This window comes from Sus scrofa, chromosome 15, assembly GCF_000003025.6.
Source record: "Sus scrofa isolate TJ Tabasco breed Duroc chromosome 15, Sscrofa11.1, whole genome shotgun sequence".
In the NCBI taxonomy this organism is placed as follows: Eukaryota; Metazoa; Chordata; class Mammalia; order Artiodactyla; family Suidae; genus Sus; species Sus scrofa.
Window position 1 is genome coordinate 11,183,953 of NC_010457.5, and position 21,655 is coordinate 11,205,607.

A 21,655-nucleotide genomic window follows, 5' to 3' on the forward strand; every position below is an offset into this window, starting at 1 on the left:
TGTAGTTTTCCATGTACCAGTTTTAAGATTATTATTTTGCTAAAATTAGTTCTAATTTTATTTGCCTTTCATATTTTCTGTTCTTTTAAATGCTATTATAGATGGAATTATCTTGTGAATATCATTTTTAATTGTTTATTGCTGCCATCTAAAAAATATAACTGATTGTTGTACCCTAAAACCTGGATGAATGTTTTTATAATTCTAATAGTTTTCTAGTGAATTGCTTAAGATTTTGTGTATGTAAGAAAATAACTTCTGCAAATAGAACTGACTTGTTTTCCAATCTAGATGATCTTCCTTCTTTTCTATGTTTCCTTCTTTTAAAAAAAAAAATTCATTTCCAATTAACTGAGTGAATTTCCAATGCAGTTCTGAATAAATGGTCAAAAGTAGACCATCTTGTCTTATTCCTAGTCTTAGGGGGAAAGCTTTTATTTAGTTAGTTTTTTTACTGCTAAGCCTTGTTTTTTATTTCATTTTTTTAAATAATTTCTTTTATCAGTTTGAGGAAATTTCCTTCTGTTCCTACTCTGAGTACTTTTAAGATGACTGTATTGGATTTTGTCAAATAAACCTGTAACTCAGCCATATCAAATAATTGGCTCATTGCAATGAGGGAAATTACATCAGAAGAGTTGTAGGTTATCTTATCCTTGTCCAATATGGAAGAACAAAAAGAAAGAAAGAGGGGGAAGGAGGAAGGAAGGAATTTATTAAAGTAGAGGATTTTTAGGAAAGGGAAGGCAAAATATAAGTAGCGCTTTGTTAGGCTTAAAGTAAAACACTGCTATATATATATACTCTGTGTAGAGTTCAACATCAGGTCTGAATTGTGAACTAGACCCAGAATCCTATTTCTCCAGAAACTACATAGTTAAGGTAGATGTGGAATGTTGTGTCCAGAAGCTTTTCACTTTAAACTCTGTACCTGGGTTGGAAATTGAGCCTGTTTGTCTGTCTTTAGATCCTCCAAACAAGATTGGAATGGTTCATACTACTAAGATGATGTCTGATATCCTTTGGCTTTAGAAAATAAGCCAGTAAATAAGACACTATTATACTTTAAACAAGAGGAGCCATTAAAGTTGTAGCATGTACTTGGGATAAGTATTATTTCCTGTTAACTTTGCAGTAGGATATATCTGTGATTTATTTGTCTGCTATTTCAGCTAGATGAATGGCAATGTTATGTGCATGTGGCTCCCTCCCAGAAACATTCTTTACTGCCTTTGTCATTTGTAGGCTCTCGTCCTGCCTTTAAAACATTGTACAGGTGGGAAAAACTTTTGTTCCCTCTTTAGCCATGATGAGATGAGAATGTATTCTCTATGAATTCCTCACCCAGCTGCCAAATAGCACTGTTATAGTCATTTTCTTAATTATGCCTAGCCTGCATCCTTCAGTTCCAAGATGTTTAATTCTGTATTGATTTACTCTCTTCAACATTTCAGGACTGGTTGACCTAATAGATAGGCATTTTATTTAGTTTTCAAATTACATAATTATTTTCCAGAACCAGTGACTCAAAGTTCTTATTTTAACTGTTCAACTGATTCAGGAACTTCAATGTTCATGCACACACACGCATGCACACACACACACACACACACACACACACACACACACACACATCCATCTCACATGACACCCACTTGTGTTAAATCATCGCCAAATAGACATTAATGTCTTTTACATTATCTCAATTAAAATGTTTTCATGATATTAAATTTTGGTATGTGTCTTTAATTGGCTGTATGCTAATGACAAATACAGTTTTATGGGGAATTGAGTATCTTTTTAATAAATACACATTTTGAAATATAGCATCAGATTATGATTAAGTGTCCTGTCAGGTTGTTATCTGTTACCAAAAAACAAGACAAAAGAGATTGTACCTGGACAGTGAGATATATTATGTACTCTAGTAACCCTAGAACTATGTCAGCCATAGAAAAAAACATCTACTTCATCTCAGTGGTAATACCAACTGGTTTCTTCCTGATTTGGCAGGAAAAAGTAGCCATGAAAAAGATGTCAAAGCCAGTAGAAGGGGAAGATACATAATAAGGATGGATTAACGATTCCGATTTGCTTGGATTTATTTCACAGCAGTGTCATTTCTCATTCTGTTTGTGCATGATGAAAGAGTATAATGCTGTTTATAATACTAGAGGAGTTAATTTCACTTCTGAACTTATTTGAAAGGGCTAAAAATACAGTGGAATAGATGATTTATTAATTAATAACTGAAATACTTTTGACCATTATCCACCTCCCACCTACTCATTCAGATAGCACCATATGATTCATATAACAGAGCTTAAAGTATTTTATTATGATTGTGCTTTATAATTTTTCTTTCATCATCTCTGGCCTAGGTTTCCATACTAATCACCCACATTAATTTCTTATAAGTAGTTTTTTGACTGTGTGAGGGGAGGTAATTCATGGTAAAATACTGCTGATACAATTCACTTAGAGTCAGACAAGTTGAAACTAATGAATCATTTGTTTGGGTCCAGCTTGTTGTACATTGAGAATAAGTGATAGGGGCTATAAATCCATCTCTGAATAGTGGTGATGAAGAATATCATGGCTCAGAGTTCCCGTGATGGCTCAGTGGTTAGCAAACCGGACTAGCATCCATGAAACGCATGTTCAATCCCTAGCTTCACTCAGTGCGTTAAGGATCTAGTGTTGCTATGAGCTGTGGTATTGGTCTCAGACACAACTCAGATCCCGCATTGTTTGTGCTCTGGCATAAGCCAGCGGCTACAACTCTAATTGGACCCCTAGACTGGGAACTTCCATATGCCACAGGTGCAGCCTTAAAAAGACAAAAAGACAAAAAGACCAAAAATGTGTGTGTGTGTATATATATATATATATATATATATGTATATATAGGTTTATGTACATGAGACTGAAAAATCTTGCTTCAATACTATCAATTCTGTGACCTGGTTTTAGTTTTCTTTTTAAGGAAAGAGGAACAATAAAACTATCTTCACAGAATAGATATGCACGTAAAGTGAAGTATGCAAATAGTTACAAAATTCCTAGCAGAAAGACAGTACCCCAAAAATGACAGCTGTTAATTTTATTATTACTGGATTTTCCTCTGTTTTATGTAGAAAAGAAACAAATTACAACATTTTAATCACATTAAAGAAATCTGGTTCAGGTGTTCCCATCGTGGTTCAGTGTTTAACAAATCTGACTAGGAACCATGAGGTTGTGGGTTTGATTCCTGGCCTCACTCAGTGGGTTAAGGATCCGGCATTGTCATGAGCTGTGGTGGAGGTCACAGATGCAGCTCAGGTCCTGTGTTGCTGTGGCTCTGGTGTAGGCCAGTGGCTACAGCTCTGATTAGACCCCTAGCCTGGGAACCTCCACATGCCCATGGGTGCAGCCCTGAAGACGACAGAAAACCAAAAAAAAAAAAGAAAGAAATCTGGTTCAAAATGCTTTAAATATTGTTTTACTCTCCCACTAAATCCTATTCACCACCAAAGTAAACATTTACCCATCTCAAACCTGAAAATAGTCCTTTTCATCTTCCTATTTTCAGAAGAGCTGAAAAAATCTTTTGAGATTCTTTGAGAGAAGAACAATACAAAGTCTCTGCCAGCTATGATGTTAGTTTGTTGGTATGACTGCCAAAATTCTTAAATATGCTAAGAGTATAAACTCTGAGAAAAACAGATAATACGAATAAAAAACTATAATAATTCGGTTTCCTTAAAGATATACTCAAAGCACCTCTGTGAAGAATAAACCAGCTACCCTATGTCATCTTAGTGATTAGGAACACATTTTAAGAAATAATTACTCTCGGTTTTTGTATTGTCACTTTTATGTATTAGACTCTGTATACTACCATTTATCTTTTTCTGTCAACATTAAAGCATGCCTTTGCTGGAAGTTTTGTTTTCTTTTGTTTTTATATGACATTTGTTGAATAGAATACAAAAAAACTTTTTTCATTAACTTATTAAAACATTCTCTACCATTTCTAGTTACATGTGTAGAGTTTTATTTTGGATTTTTGATACTATTGTTGTAGTTTTTTATGTGTTTTCTTTTCCTTCATGTCTCTAGATAGAGTATCAAGAGAAAACTCATTCTGATTGTACTTAAATGATATCTCTGACATATGATGTTCAAAAGCATCTCTGAATTGTTGTACACTGGGTAGTTTTTGAAAATTACTTATTAAAATATGAAAATAAAAGGAAATTACTTAATTGAGTTTTTTGTGATGAGAATATTCAGTCTCGAATGCCATATTTTTGCACAAACTTCTCCATGAGCAGTTCACAGCTCAGTTTTACCATGTGTAGTCATCTGTCAATTGTAGCATTTTAATTATTATATTTTTATTTTGAAGAGTTTGTGAAGAAATGATTGATACATTAACTTATATATGCATATATTTATTTTGTTTTCAATTCAGAAGCCAAGTCTTTTATAGATAAAAGTATAAATTTATTCTTTTCTTTCATCATCAGATGTGGGATCTGTTGAAGGACTTGCCTATCACAGAGCCTGGGATACACTGTACTGGACCAGCTCTACTACCTCATCCATCACCAGACATACAGTGGACCAGACTCGGCCTGGGGCGTTTGATAGGGAAGCGGTCATTACCATGTCAGAGGATGACCATCCTCATGTGCTAGCCCTGGATGAATGCCAAAAGTAAGAAACAGTGCATTTTTATTTCTCCATTGTAATTATAAGTCAGACTGTAAGTTATGCAAATTTTCTTTTGCTTGAAGAACTTCATTTAATATTTATTTCTTTTTAAAAAATTATAGTTGATTTACAGTGTTCCTTCAATTTCTGCTATACAGTGAAGTCACTTAAGTATATATATGTATATATATACACACATTATTTTTTTTCATATTATCTTCCATCATGTTCCAGCCCAAGAGACTGTACACAGTTCCCTATGCTGTACAGTAGGACTCCATTGCTTGTCCATTTTAAATATAAGAGTTTACATCTACCAATCCTAAACTCCCTGTTCATTCTCTTTTCTCCCTCTCCCCCCTTGGCAAGCACAAGTCTGCTCTCCACATCCATGATCTCTGTCTGTTTTATAGATAGGATCATTTGCACCATATTTTAGATTTCATGCACAAGTGATATCATACAGTATTTGTTTTTCTGACTTACTTTACTTAGTATGAGAATATCTAGTTCCATCCATGTTGCTGCAAATGGCTTTATTTTTCCTTGTTATGGCTAAGAAGTATTCCATTGTATGTAAAAATAATTAATTTTAAGTAAATATTTCCTTTGAAGTTCTCTTTTCACAGTTAATGAAACTGTTTTTTTTTTTTTTCATAAGAACATTATAAATGTGAATAGTTGAAATCTGGACTCTTTAAATGTCAGGTATTACCTCCAAGTAAAAGCAAATTTAAAGGAGGAAAGGGAAAATAGAAACAATAATGCACTGGAAAATTTATATAAAGAAAACATTAGTGTATAGCTGATTGAAATAATCTATTTGGAAAAAATATTAACATGTATTGAAACCTGAAATGTGTTTCTGTAATTCTATTAAATAATTTTAACAACTGGGAATCTCTCTGATTGAAATAAGATGAAAAAACAATAGATCATTTTGTGTAGCTATATTTTCAACAGTAGATACTTGATAATAGTCAACATAATCCACAGTGGTTTGATGATGTATTGTGCAGGCACTTATAGTAATACTTATGAAGAGTTCATGACACGAAAAGTACCCAGGCCATAATATAAAATTAATGAAAGTAAAATGAATTAGAGGGGATGCTATAAAAAAGGCAGTTATATGAAAACTGAAGAATAAAGCTCAGGTTAATTGGAAAAATATGTCTATGGAGTTATACTCTCATACAGTATGATAGGAATATTTGTTAACTACTAGAAAATCCTTTTAAATGAAACAAGGACACAGAAATCAGACCAATATGGCTTTCACTGATCAGAATAAGAAACTCTTTTTAGATATGTTGAAGAAAAACAATGACTGATAAACACTGACCCTGATCACTTGAGAGGAGAAGGGACTACATGAATTACTCAGTGTGAGAGTAACTAAATCTGGATACGCTTAAAGAGCTAGAAATGAAAATTGGCTTACTTAAACATCTTTATCTTATAAATTAGAACTCTAAAGGTTGAGAGTTTCAGATGAGGAGAAGGTTGACTCCTCACATAGCTTTGGTTACTTGGTTGAGAGGGATATAATCCTTTAGATGCCTGGGCAGAGCTAGTTCTGCTCACAACACTGCACTTTACCTATTATATAGCTTGTTATTGAGTCATCTACATTGACCTTGACAGTCAACCAGAAGAATCTTAGGACAATAATAAATGTCCTAATGTTGATCAAAGGAATTTGTAGGACAATTTTGAAATAAACATAAGGGAGATCACTGATGATATTATATATGATTATAATTGATAAGTCCTTTATCCTATAGTTATTTGCTGCATAGGCTAAAATTACACATTCATCTTGCATTTGGTAAACTTAAATTAGAATTAAACACACACAAATATTTTAATTGGAAAATTGTATGTAATTAAAGTTTAAAGTACAAAAATATTTTTATTATTAAGCGTGTCAGTGACACCTTCAAACATCTTTTGTATGTTAGTTAACAGAAATTTTTAAATAAAATCTTAAATTCTAGATGGGAGACCACACTTGACTTCAAAAATTGGCTCAATAACTATGACCTCTATTTTCTCATGTGAAGTGAAAGGTGAAATTAAAGGAACACTAATACCTCAGAAAATCTATAATAATAAATCTATAGCAATAATAAAGAAGACATTGCAACTAAATTGTGTGTTTAATAACATATGCATAACTTTTTTTAACTAAATTTTTCGTTTTAAAAATCACAGGATATGATTAAAGCTACTGCATGATTTAATAAAATGGAATGCTTTTTTTTCAAATTTACTGATTCATTGGACAAAGTATTTTGACACTTTCTCACTTAGAACATTTTTATATTCCATAGAATAAATGAAAATACTATGAAGTGTTTTAATAAAGAGCATAGTTGAGCCAGCTTTCCTTAATTGGTGAGGATTGTTTTTTAAATTAGCAAGTAGAAAGGTTTTAATTGTGAACTTGAGTGTTGTCCAGTAATATGTTTTGGCATAATACTCAAAAACCACATGTTGAATAATTATGTTGGCCATAATCCTATGTTGTCTTTACATTCCTTTACATAGGAATGGTATATGCATTCTTGGTGTAAATATGAAATATTATTCCAAATAGTTTTTCTTGGTGTATATTGAACACACTTTTTCAAAATGTAAAGCAGCCTGCCTGTCAACCTCTCTCCTTCCCTTCTTCCTTTCTCTTTTCCCTTTCTCCCTTCCTTCCTTTTTCCCTTTTCCTTCCCTTCTTTCCTTCCTTCCTTCCCTCCATATTTCCTTCTTTTCTTTACTCCTTCTTTCTATCCTAAGCAGCAAAAATTAATCTTCAAATAAACTCTTAGGGATAGCCCTAAAGTTAAAAGAGAGAAAGAAGAGCTATTTCATTAACAGTAGCATTTAGGAGTTCCCATCATGGTGCAGCAGAAAGGGATCTGACTAGGAACCCTGAGGTTGCAGGTTCCATCCCTGGCCTCGCTCATTGGGTTAGGGATTTGGTGTTGCCATGAGCTGTGGTGTAGGTCGCAGAAGCAGTTCAGATATGATGTTGCAGTAGCTAAGGCTTAGGCCAACAGCTGTAACTGGGATCAGACCCCTAGCCTGGAAACCTCCATATGCCACTGGTGTGGCCCTATAAAAGGCCCCCCCCCAAAAAAAAAATAGCCCTTAGAGACTGGAACCTTAGGGCCTCTCCAGTCTTACAGTGACCTTTAAGGGCTTCCATAGAATCCTAAGCCTTCCTCAAAGAATAGTTTAACAAACACTGATTTAAAACATTCTATAAAATCTGTAAGTAACGTTATTACGTTTAAGGATTTGAGAGAAACCCCTGAAATTCTAGAAACAACATTGTGATTTATAGAAAAATCACACTGACAGAGAAGGGGGGAAGGACATTAAAGAAATATAGGAGTTGATTAATTGTATTTCTCTAAAACATATACACAGGAGAATGCTGAATTTAGAAAGCAAAATTGAAAGAAGAGAGAAAATTTGATTTTCATCAATTGAAGAAGAGAAATATAGTTAAGAACAATGTACAAAATGATTTCACAGGATCTGCTGAAATATATTATTAGAGTACATTTACATTTCATAGAAAATTTAAGATAACTATTTTGTCCCTGATTAAAATAAATATTCACTGTGCATCAAACTGAATCAATGTAATTAAAATTACTGTTTGAGAGAATACACAGGATAATTGTTTTTCAGAAAAAGTTTCTAGGCTTCATTTAAGAAATGGGGAAAATATATATGCAAATGTTATATTTATATAACATATATATATATCCCCTTATTACCTATACTTCTCAAGGGTCATAGAATGTGAAATGGCAAATAATTATGTTTCTTTTTTTTTTTAATTGTTTTTGCTTTTTAGGGCCACACCTGTGGCATATAGAGGTTTCCAGGCTAGGGGTCGAATCGAAGCTACAGCTGCCTGCCTACACCACAGCTCACTGCAACACTGGATCCTTAACCCACTGAGCAAAGCCAGGGATCAAACCCACAAGCTCACGTTCCTAGTCGGATTCATTTCCACTGTGCCACAATGGTAACGCCTATGTTTCTTTTTAAATAGCTTGACATTGCCATGTTTCTACTAATGTTGATATTATTAATAAAATTTTGTTTTCACAATTTTCATTTTAATTAGTTTAATGTTTTGGACCAACTGGAATGAACAGCATCCAAGTATTATGAGATCTACTCTGACTGGGAAAAATGCTCAAGTGGTGGTTAGTACAGACATACTCACTCCAAATGGACTCACCATTGACCACCGTGCAGAGAAACTGTATTTCTCAGATGGCAGCCTAGGAAAAATTGAGAGGTGTGAATACGATGGATCCCAGAGACATGTAAGTTAACTGAGAATCTCTTGATTATAGATTTAAAAAGTGATGCATTTGAAAAATATATGCTTTATACTTGCCTAAATATGCATATTAAGGGTTTTCAAAATATCTAATTTTCAAACCAATCTAACTGAATAATCTATTCAGTGAAAAACAAAACTGTGAATAACACTTTAAAAGCTAAGTTCATTTGCTACCATAGGCACCTTCCAACTCTTTTAAATTTTATGCTGGAGAAACAGTAACTGATTTCTTCTAGTTATTAATTGAATTGATATTGTTAGAGTGATTTGCCTAAACTTCATTATTATTTATAATTTTTTAAAATGCAAAATGAAATTAAGTAGTTGTCCTAGGATAAAAGAATATCAGAAAATAAGGAGAAAATTCTTCTATAACACTTTATAACAACTTTTTATACACTTCAACTCATTTATATATATATATATATATATCTTCTTTTCCCTCTTCAATCTATGCTTATGTATGATAATTACAACTATTCTAGGAGATCCAGTAATCAGCTATCTCTAATCTAATTCAGAGGATTTGTTTTGACACTAATAATATATGCACAGTTATAATTCCAACTTTTTATTTCCCATTCCTGTTTAAACCAGGCTAATTTCTGGCTGGCTATAGTTAACAATCCTTTCTGATACATTTGAAGTTGCTAAGAGTATATTTTAAAAGTTATTACCACCAAAAAATTTTAACTATGTGAGGTGATGGGTACATTAACCAATCTTATTGTGGTAATGATTTCACAATATATGCATATGTCAAATCCTTATGTTCTCAACTTTAAACTTACACAATGTTATATGTCAATTATATTTCAGTAAAGCTGGAAAAAATGTTTCTGTCCCATAGGAATGAAAATGTTGGCAAGATACCATTACTTTAAAGAATATGGTTATATTCCCCCATAGGAAATTAATCCATTTTGTCTCAAAGTTAGAACTACATAATCTGTTTCTTCTACCTCTCCAATAAATAATGTTTGCCATCAGAATTTCTATTTGGGCTTGAAAATTTCAAAGTTCATTACATTCTTACATATATTAAGATTTTCTCATTTTTAATCTTCATATGACTTCTAATTAATTTTAAAAGAAAGGTAATATTATTGTTAATAAAATGACCAATAGAGGTTAAAAATTTTTGCAAAATTTATTCTAGGGACTATTTTTTTTGAGTGTTTTGAAGACTTTGTACACTATCCTTTTCACTTTTTAAAACTTCTGAGAATTATATCAACTGACTAGTCATCATTTTATCCAACACTTATTGAATGCTAATAGAACTCTAGATACTGTTCAAAGCATTTGATATATCATTTTATTTTCATAGTATTCCTTGTAGTAGGCAATACTGTGATTATGTCTATTTTACCAATGAAGAAGATGAGGCGTGGAGAAGTTCAGTAGTTGCCTAAATGCACCTAAATTACATACATGGCAGAAACAGGATTATTCTATCAGTTGTGGTCTCACTGGGGAGCCAGTGATTTCAACAATCATGTGATATAGTTGGAGGTATTTTAATTGAGAAAAACAAACCCAACCAGATGTCCAAGTATGGCCACTTGTACATACCTTGCAACCAGAAATAAATTTGTTTTCTTCTTGTTTGTCATATTTCTTTAGTATGTTATAACATATATCCCTTGTACAAGTGAATATTTTATGACTGAGTATAAGAATACATGTAGTAAAATCTGAAGTTCTGCTGATTTAATCAACCAAGTGGATTTGCTCCGTTAAAAAGCTGGATCCATAGTGTGTCAGCCTGCATCGCATTATTTTGATACACATGGTAAAAAAAAACCTTAGGGACAGAGAAGACAATAGCATCTAATTCTAGGTGACACATTGTCTGTCCCCTTTAAAACCATACTCTAAGGAACACATAGAGTTTCTACATATTCTTCTCAAAAGTGCTTCTAATGTATTTCTCTTTATTATGCTAACACAGGCTAATCATTTAGAAGTGGAGTCATCAAAACTGTTTCAAAGAGAAAAATCAATATTTTACCCTACCATCATTGTAAGGACATTAGTGATAGCCTTTTGTCTAAGAATGTTAATTAGATATTCTGAAGGTTTATTTAGACATATGACACTACCTCCTCCATGGCCCATGGCACATAAGGATTTTTTTTATTCTTTAAATGTTTTTTTCACCTTCAATTATGTTATTCCCATTACACAGGTGCATGTGAAATTATACATTAAAAAAGAGAAAACCTGAATGTTTACTTTTTACTCAAGTCATTGATTAATATTTATATTTATGTAACCTAATTTTTAAAGATGTGTATAAAAATAAATATTAGAATGAAGAGTTGGAGGTTTATTTTATCCTTTAAAATTATACTTTTAATGGTATTCTGAACTTAATCCTTACTTTTGTTATTAACTGATTGTATAAACATTACCAAGTTTTGAAGGGTCCCTGTAAAGTCATATGTCTTTTAAAATGGATTCATCTAGATAGTTTGATTATAGAAACCATGACTATACAACAAAGATTTCAAGGCTATATAGTCTTTAGTAGCTTGTTTCTTTCTGTCTTTCAATGATAGAAATTTGGTTTTGTTGTGTTCTAACTAAATATATATACATGTTCTAACTAAATATATATACATATGTGTATTTTTTTTTTAATACATAGTGCATAGAACACCTTGGAAATTCTACTTTGCTTGAATTCTTGGGATAGAGAAAATATGTTTTCTTTTGACTATAAATAAAATCAAATCTTAACATAAAACTTTTAATTTATATCTCATCTTTCTATTTTAATAATTTGAGGCAGAACCAAAATTCAGATGATTCAGAATTTTCTATTATTTATCATAGTTTCATTTAAAAATGGTTACAATAGAGAATATCAGAAATTTAGGTGAAGGCAAAAAGTCTTAATAAATTATTTACAAAATTGACCCTTCCTTCATTTCTCTACCAGAACAAAGCCATAAATGTCTCAAGTAAAATTTCTTCCTCATAATTCTTCTTTAGAAATAAAGTGGTTATCTTGCGAGGTAGTGATTTTTCAGGTCTGTGTAACAAGATCCCATACTTGAAGATGAATTGAACAATGATTTCTTTTAATATAGTACGTGGAAATAGCCTGATATATGTGAATACTGACTTGTGGGCAGATTTTTTTTTTTCCTTTCAAGGCTATGTTGAACAGACTGTTGAATTCCCATTTATAAAAGAACATATGAATTTACAGTTTTTCAGACTAAGGAAAGATTAGGAATAAAGTTAGGAATAGTAATTCTCTTTTGTGAAGAACATCTGACATTAAAATATTAGAAGTTATAATGGCAATAATTTATTTTGGTTTTGATCAAAATCTTTGAACAGACATATATTTTATCTTGAAGATATCTGAGGACAAAGAACGTTTTTCTACTTTCTGTGATTTTATTTTCTTTAATAATGTATTGTCCAAGAAAAATTTCTCGGTTAGATGATCCTTATTGGTGTAGATGGACCTGACCATTTTAATTTGAAATGTGAAGAAAACATCGAAATACTTTTTTCATGGGTGGAAATATAACCCATGCCTCAGTAGGATGTAAGACTCAATTTCCATTGCCTTCAGTCTTATGTTTTGTGATTCATTCATTGAATGAAAGTATGTCTATAAGTTCAAAGTTATCTCACTGTTTCACTGGTTATCCAGATTCTCTTGCCAGTGTTCACTGTGAGTACCTTGAATTTATCACTAAATTATATACTCTTTGAGATGTCCAGTCTTTCCTACATTTAGACATGATTTTACAATTAGAACTTTTTATCTCTTCCTGAATTCTATTTTTTAATTGAAATGAACTTCTGAATACTTATGATACTTTCACTTGTGTATCTTAGTGACCAATCAGCTGTTGGTAATCTTTTAGTAAGATAATCATAGAATTTTGAGACTGAGCATGTAACTGAGGAGTTAGGTCACCCCCTATTATCATTAGAAAAGGTTAAATATGCAATCTGGCTTATGTTTCAAGATTTTATTTATTTATTTACTGTGGTACTTTTAGAGCTATATCCATGGCATTTGGATGTTCCTGGGCTAGGGGTCAAATTGGAACTGTAGCCACTGGCCTACACCACAGCCACAGCAATGCCAGATCTGAGCCACATCTGCAACCTACACAGCAGCTTGCGGCAATGCCAGATCTTTAACCCACTGAGCAGGACCAGGGATTGAACCTGCATCTTTATGGACACTATATCGGGTTTTTAACCCACTGAGTCACAGTAGGAACTCCTGCGTCAAGATTTTCAAAAAGGAAGAAATAAATACTACTTATTCTGAAGAAAAATATTCTGGTGATGTGGCATAATAGAAATCTAAAAACTATAAAAATTATCATTAGCGTTTCTGTCGTGATGCTGCAGAAGTGAATTCGACTAGAAATCATGAGGTTGTGGGTTCTATTCCTGCCCTCACTCAGTGGGTTAAGGATCTGGAGTTGCCATGAGCTATGATGTAGGTAGCAGACGTGGATCAGATCCAGCATTGCTGTGGCTCTGGCGTAGGATGGTGGCTACAGCTCTGATTAGACCCCTAGCCTGGGAGCCTCCATATGCCACAGGTGCGGCTCTAAAAAGACAAAAAGACAGAAAAAAAAAAATTAAAAATTAAAAAAAAAATTATTCTTAATTATCTGATAACTGATGAAGAAGTGGATCAATTTTCCTAATATACCAACCATCCATTCATTCATCAGTTTTATATTTTCAATTATATGTACCAAAATGTGAATGATATCAGTTATTAATTTGAATGTGCCTGCCCATTTGAATTTAAGTCTTAGAAATAAAAGGATACCTTTTGAAGCAGATTCCTTTTTAAATCATCAAGAAGCTAAGAACTGCTTATCTGAAAAATTTGTGTATAACCAGTTCATTCATTTTAGTCTTCAGTTAATCTCTCTGTACCAGGCCCTTTTGTGTATATGTGTCTGTATACAAGGCACTGCAGAAATTTGTGATATGGTAAAACCATGAAATTAAAAAGTGTGATATTTCAGAAGTAGAAAATATAGAAGGTTGAAATATTTTACAAGAGGCTTAAAATGTCATGAAATGTAAGGAGAGATGTAAAACATTGTTCTATTTATAACATCAAAAAGTACTGAAAAATACATTTTAAAGTAGTGTCCAGAGAAAAAATAATTTCAGAAAGGAACATTTCCTTTGCATAGTTGTGTGTTTTCTAGCTTTGGATGACACAGGTGATAGTGTACAGCAATTGCAGAAAGAAAGAGAAAGAGCAAATATCCCTAAGAGAGTGGAAGATTGGAAAAATTTAGATGTTACAATCTGAAATATTTGAGAGTGCATCTTCTTTAAAATAAGCAACAGCCTAAATATGAGGTTAATTGATAGAGTTAGTAGAGATTCCTGTAAATCTAGGTATTTTGAGTCCACAAACTCAGTACATTGCCATTGTTCCCTCAAAGTGTGTTTGAAGAGCCTGTCTTCTCTGAGTATCTATGGGAATTAAACTGTGGAAGCACATTTTTTAAACTATGTTTTAAACAAAATCTGATAAGCTTAATTTCAGCATTACATCTTAAAGCCTTTATATAATTATGTATATTAGAAATCTTTAGAACAGAACAGAGTTTGTAGCTATTTTTTTTTTTTTTTAACATGCTATAGAATGGGCTTAAGCATTTGTCAGGATTTGGAAAATATTGCTATACTATTTATAAGTTACTTAGTTTATTGTAGGAATATCATAGAACCCATTACTAATCAGTAAATTGGGGAAAGAAAGTCTTTCAAATATGCAAAAGATATCAGAACAAAGTATGTTTTTAAGAATACAATTTACCTTTTCCACTTTATCTGATAATTAGCTAAACAAATTCATTCACAGGTTTAATTTGTTCTATCAAACTCAATGTTAGATTTTATTTTTCTATTCTGTCTTAAAAAGGTCATAATTAAATACAAGAAACAATTTAAATATGACCTGTATTGATAAAAAAAAATAATAATTGGCTGGGTTTTTCTAATAATTTTTGCCTGTACCTTTCAAAGCCTGAGAAAGTTCCCAGGCCAAGGATTAAGCCTGGGCCACAGCAGTGACAACACTGGATCCTTAACCACTAGGTCCCCAGGGCACTCCCAGTTTTTTCTGATTTTAACTACACATTAATATGTGTGGTGTTCCTACCTACAAATTTTATTAAGGAAAGCATTCTCTATTTATGAATATACAGTTGAATGCTCTTGGGTGATCTAATTTATTAGAAAAACAAACACAATAATTTCATTCTGTTTTATTTTTATTTCTGTTCTATATCTGTTGTTCTAGTAGCTGAAACAATAACTAATATTGACAGGGGCTAAGACAGTGTGATTATAGCTTTTCTCCCTGGTGTTACCCTGTAAGCGTTAATCATATCTTGGAAGGCATCTGCTACCTGAGTGACACCAAGCCTTCCAAAAGAGATGTTGTTTATGTTCCTAGAAATTGCAGTTGCTGATGTTTCTTATTTTTGACATTCTTTTAGAAACTTTGTCCAGAGTTTTTTTAAGAGTATATTCCTAGGCAGAAATGCTAAGTCCTATCTTTAGAATGAAAAGAATGCAGGACAAATCTGTCTTCTAGATAAACACTTTCTGATTACATAAACTCAAAACTTTGAGTAACAGTAGAAAAAGGAGGTTTTTTTTTTAAACTATTATTTTTTATAACACCAATCACAAGAATATTTGGTGTCGATTTTTTTATGGCACCAAATATTTCCTTTCTACTTATAGAATCAGATATTTCATTCATAAATGAAGCAGGAAATAAATTTATAAATCATTTATCTATTGTCCTGTCACCTATGTCATCTACCTAATCTATTCATGTCTATGCTATCTACTTTTTTGCGGAGACCAGCTCAGCAGGATGGGGCTGAAGAAAAGGTGCTGTGGAACTTAAGGAAAAAAAGTTAACATAAAACAAGACACAGAGACACTTATCTTAAGTAAAGGTGGCAATCTGGGGACTCAAGGTCTCAGGGACCAAAAGCCCTGCCTCAAGAAACCACACTGCTTTTATTGTGCTCTTGAGGATTACATCAAGTGAAAAGGGGGTTGTAGGTGAGGATATAGGTTTTTTTATTATTTTATTAGTTCTTTTATTATTTTAAAAGTCACTTAGCTGGTAGATGGTTAAACTTTTACTCTCAACTTTAGGCATTTAAGAATCATTAGCATTTGATTTAGCTATCTATGCATAGCATTTCAGAGAATCCTCACTGTGCTTCTGCAAAAAGGCATGCCTATTTGCGGCAACCCTGTGTGTCTAGGTTTGCACCTCGGTTCTCTTTTCTAATGCATATTCTCCTAACCACCACTCATAAACCACTTGGCCATGAGGTTCCTCTTTGTCTTATTCTTCAGAGGACATATCATGCTTGCACAAATGGCATGCCAATCTGGTCTAGGTCCAGCATGCCTAGACCAATGTATTATGTCCTCATTCAGCTGACCCTGGGAATAACCCATGCCTTTAGGTCTCTGTTCTTAAGGTTAAGTCATTTACCATCACCGTGACTGCTTCTCAAGCAGGAAGACGGGACAAAGTAAGAAAGGACAAGATGGAGTTTTCAGCAAAGAGGCTAAGAAAATATTGTAAAAACATGTCTCGCAACACTTTTTTGATAATATAGTTTTAAATAAAACTGTGAAACTTACAGAATAGGTTTTGATGCCCAGAAAAGTGAATTTTCTGACATGTTAAGTTTGAACTACTTAGCCAAGTCAAAACCATATTCTATCACTGAAGAAAAGCTGTTGTGGTTTTAACTTTTAAAAGATGTACAACATTTCAATTTAATAATTTAAATTTTTGATTTAAAAATTAATGTCAACATAAGTAGTCACTAAAAGTTCAGTAACTGGAAGATTTTCCACCATTAGCTGTAACAATCACTATTATTTCACACATTAGCAAACTGAGGACCCCAAAGGCTCCTAGTTTCTACTGTTCTTATGTTTAATATCTAATACCTGTTATAGTTCCCAACTGTCTGTTAGAGACAGTGTCACTTTTTTAATTAAAAAAGTGTTTTATTACATCTCCCTTCCTATTCTAAAGTGAAATTCTGTATTTCTATAGATAGATAACTTTTCAAAACTCAATTTAATATCTAAATTATTATGTAAAGAAAATATATAAAGTCATTTATAAAAATAGGAACTATTCCATTATGTAAATGCACAAAAATGAGAGAGAAAACATGAGAAAATGATCAAGATCTTTTCATTTGTACATCAAATCATAATGAATAGGACACCTGTGAAGGCAAGACTCATATCAGGTGTGTTGTACTGGTTGCTCAGATGCTGAGAGTAGTGCTTCCTTGAGTGATATGATTTTCAAAATTGGTAATGAGTTCTTGATAATGTTCTAAACAAAATGAAGTGAAACCATCTCTCAGTTTACATGGAATGTGATTGCTTCCATTGTACACCACTAAGATGGCAAATTGTTTTAAATGAGACATGAAGAAAAATCTCCTGAGAGCAAGTGATCTTTCTACTTTATCTTTAATACCTCAAACACATGGGATCCTGGGCTTATCAACAGCCTGATGGACCAGAGTCAAGAAATAGGTTATTTATTAGGGGAAGCATTCTGTGGCCTTGAATTCTAGCAGGTGAGCTGAAGGAATATAAGGAAATGACAGCATCCATTGTGTGCTGTACAACAGGGATACAGTCAGGTATATTACAAGAGTCCATGACTACTGACCCCTGAAGGGCTGCTGAAAACTGATGTTTTTTGCTTTTGACATCTGCGAAGTCAAGAGCCCCATTCAATATTCAGATTATTATATCCAATATTGACTTTGATATATTTCAAGTGTCCTTAGACAGGAATAGTTATTCGAATTAAAATATGAATCAAATAACTTTCTAATATTAAACTAAATCATCTTAATAACTTTCTAATGTTTAAGAACAGTAAATCTCTAAATAGTATGTAAGTAATGTAACTTTTTTAAAAAGAATAAGACAGTAGAATTCTGTGAATCCATTAAAAATGATGACATAAAATATATATTTCCTTGGGAGATTTAGTATCTATGAAGTGAAAAATACAGACTGAACCCATTAATTCTGATTATCCACTATTCTTTCTCTGACACCACTCCAGTGGTGGAGAGGGGGGATCCATTATTGCCAGATGTGGATAGAAGTCCAGGCTCCCCACTTTGCTTTTACTGAGTGGGTGTGGATGGGTCACTTTTTTTTTTTTTTTTAGTGGTATTTTCCTTAAGTACAACAGTTACTGTCTAAAAATTTTCTGCCTTACTAAGTAGAATCTTTCCTAATCTTTTGGATACACAGAGCAGGCTTTTGTTGTTCTTTTCTCTGCATGCTGGCATTTCTGGGTTACCAGCTTATTCAGTTCCAAACCTAAGATGTATGAAGCAAAAATAAAATCAAGGGAACTCACAGCCATATCATTCCATAGTCCCGAGGCCCAGAACTGGGCTGCCTTTTCCTCTCTACCTTTCAGTCTCCTTATGTTTGCTTTACATATAAGTTCCAGGTTTTTTAGTTGTACATACTGAGAGGAGTCAGGAAAATATGTCTATGCTATCTTCCCAGAAGCAGAAATCAATATGCTTATAGATTTTTAGAAATTCAGAATAGAAAAAAATATATGCCATTTTTTTATTGTTTTATAAAATATTTTTAAAGATGTGAGCTATGTTCTATGACAAACAACAAATGTCTATGCATTGCTAATGGATTTAAAATATAAGATTTACTAAACCACCCATGATGTGACCTGATATACTAGAATCCAAAGACATTGAAACACGTCCTTCAGGTGAAAGAAACAAAGATTGTGAAAATAAAGATGATAGATTGTATTGTTTAAATTTTATCATCTCTTATTCTGTGATGTGTACATATCATCACTAAGTGATTGCAACAAAGTGCATATGATGATAGGACATTGCCAAATACAGATGCCTGAGAAAGAGGTGGGAAAAAAAAATCTGAAATTAGTGTTAAATTGTTTTAATTTCTGACTCTGGTTATAAAGAGATGTGTGATCTTCACCAACAAAGTTTATCTTTTTGGATCTCAGGCTCTACATATTGAGTTAGATTCAAAATTTTCCTCCAGATTTTAATCTTTTATGACCCTCCCATTGGTTATATGGAGCTCAACTAGATCGGTATTTGGATATGTCTTTTCACCCATTAATATATATATAATAAGATGATGCCACATGTTCATTTTAATCATAGCAGCAGATTTAGTAGCAGAATAGGACATACTGCCTTCCAAGTAGTTTGATGTGGGAGAAATTAAGATTAGGTTGTAGATATATACAAGGATTTGAAACTTGCATCTTTGACATATTGTTTAATAAACTTGGGTTATTTTCTTAACCTTTTTGTGCCTTCTTTTCTTCTATAAAATAGAACTAATAGTTTATGCCTCATAGGGTATATTTTGAGGAGTTAGTTTTTATTATATGCAATCTGTTACCTGACAATAGTCCACAACTGCTGCATCTTATAAGCTCACCTTGAATAGTGAAAGTTAAAATAAACCAAATTAAAAATTTTGTAGTGATATTCACTGTACATACATATAAATTTGAGCATCAATTATATCAATTACAATAAATCATAAATTGCCTTTTTCTATAGCATCATTAGCATCTGAAGAAGAGACTTTGTTTTCCTCTTTGGATCTCCAAAAGTAAAGCCCAAAGCCTGGTACAGCAAATATTTGCTTAAGCAATGAATAAATGGATGAATAAACTGAAAGAAAAATTATAAAAATATTTCCCTGAATAAAATGCAAAAGTAAACAACTTTTTAAAAAGAGAAAAATCAAAACTCAGGTATTCCCAAGGACTCAGCCATTGAAGAGTCATTTTCTGAAATCTGTACAACTGACATTCCTATTTGGTAAGATAAGAATGTTATTGCAGTTGGGGTAATGGTGTTTATTTTCAACACAATTCCTTCAATTTAAACCCACATACATTTCAGTAATAGTTCAGCTTGGTTAGTTGTGAAAATTAAAGTGTTACTGAAGCTGGACTCTCTCAGAATAGATGTGTTCCTAGAGAAGAATGATGGTCAGTATCCAGGACAACTAGTGTATTCACCCAGAAAATAACTAGTGTCCCTTCAGCATATGATACTGAGACTGATGGATCGATCTAGTGTTTCTTGGAGTATTTCAATTTGTTAGGCACCAGACGGACTTTTCATAAGTATCCACCTGTTTCACCTGCCTCATTGTAAAAATTTAAATACAAAGATGAAAAGAACAGATAGCTAAAGAAAGTCAGCCTGCATACACTAACACGTGTGTGTACTGTCTATATCCATAACTATCAATTTGATATCTATATGTATAAATGAGCATATTATTTCTGCCAGATTATTTTTCTTTGCAAACTGAACAGAAGGATAAGCACATAAAGTTTAAAAAATATTTTCTTTGGGGAAATAAATTAGCAAATAAGGAAAAAAGTAGGAGATCAAAAATTTTTATATTTAAAATCAGGAAACTAAATTAATTTACAGGAACTTTTTTCTTCTCTACATTCCTAATTTTTATATTGTTCTCTAGCTGATTTTAATGTATTTCTTATTAGTTTTACTGCACAACAACCAACATGAATTTAAGCTTGAGACAATATCTTAAATTTTCTTTCTCTATTTGGCTCTTGAAAACATTTAGAATGCCAGCAAACTAATTAAAAATCAGTTAACTAATTATTACTTCAACTATTTTATAAATGATTTAAACTAGTTTATGGCAGAAGCTCAGGTATAGAATGACTCTAAATAAATAACAAAAGCATAAATTTATTCCTGAGCTTCTCAGCAGCCAGGACATTAAGGACAACCTATAAGGTTATACAGTACTTTGACTCAGTAGAAGGGAACAAAACTTAACAAGAAAAATAGATGTTTTCTGTGGCCTTGAGTTTTAAAAGGCCATTATAATTAGATCTTTTATTTACATGAAGAGCTTTGAGAATATATAAAAGCTAATGAAAATTAAAATGCCAAATAATTTCTCCTGGCATATACAAACAAATAAATCATCAAAAGATACATGGTTGGCTATCAACATATAAAATGCACTTAATAATTTTCAGTTAGATTGTTCAGTTACTAAAAGGACAAGCTGATGTTTAAAACTAAACTAAGTTAGATATATGAGCTGAGTTATTATGCAATTATTGAAGATCAAGAAATAATAAAGAAAAATGGAGGAGGAATGTAAATAATGTTAACTAAATGTATATTTAGAGGGAAGAAAAACTATTTATTCATATGAAAGCAGGAACTATTAAAAACAAGTAGTACTGAAGATTCTTAGGTTAGTATTTCACCAAGACTCAAACAGAATCCTATGACCACTAATGTAGAAGCTGCAAATTTGTATAATCAGTAGTTTATCCTGAGAAGATAATTCCAGATATTGAGGACCAAATTACTTAGCTGTTTTTTTGTTTTTGTTTTTTTTTCCGGGATTAGACCATGGAGCTAAGCACAACTGAGGAAAGAAGGGCAGATTCTTTCTCACATG

The 21,655-nt window shown here is 32.5% G+C and overlaps 1 protein-coding gene across 1 annotated transcript in view; it reads left to right on the top strand.

Annotated features, from left to right (window-relative positions):
- LRP1B (LDL receptor related protein 1B) overlaps positions 1 to 21,655 on the top strand; it is a 1,887,165-nt gene that overhangs the window by 1,571,148 nt on the left and 294,362 nt on the right. The window contains 2 exon segments of the mRNA XM_021076285.1: positions 4,515 to 4,704; positions 8,843 to 9,047. Coding sequence (XP_020931944.1) covers positions 4,515 to 4,704; positions 8,843 to 9,047 — 395 coding nt within the window.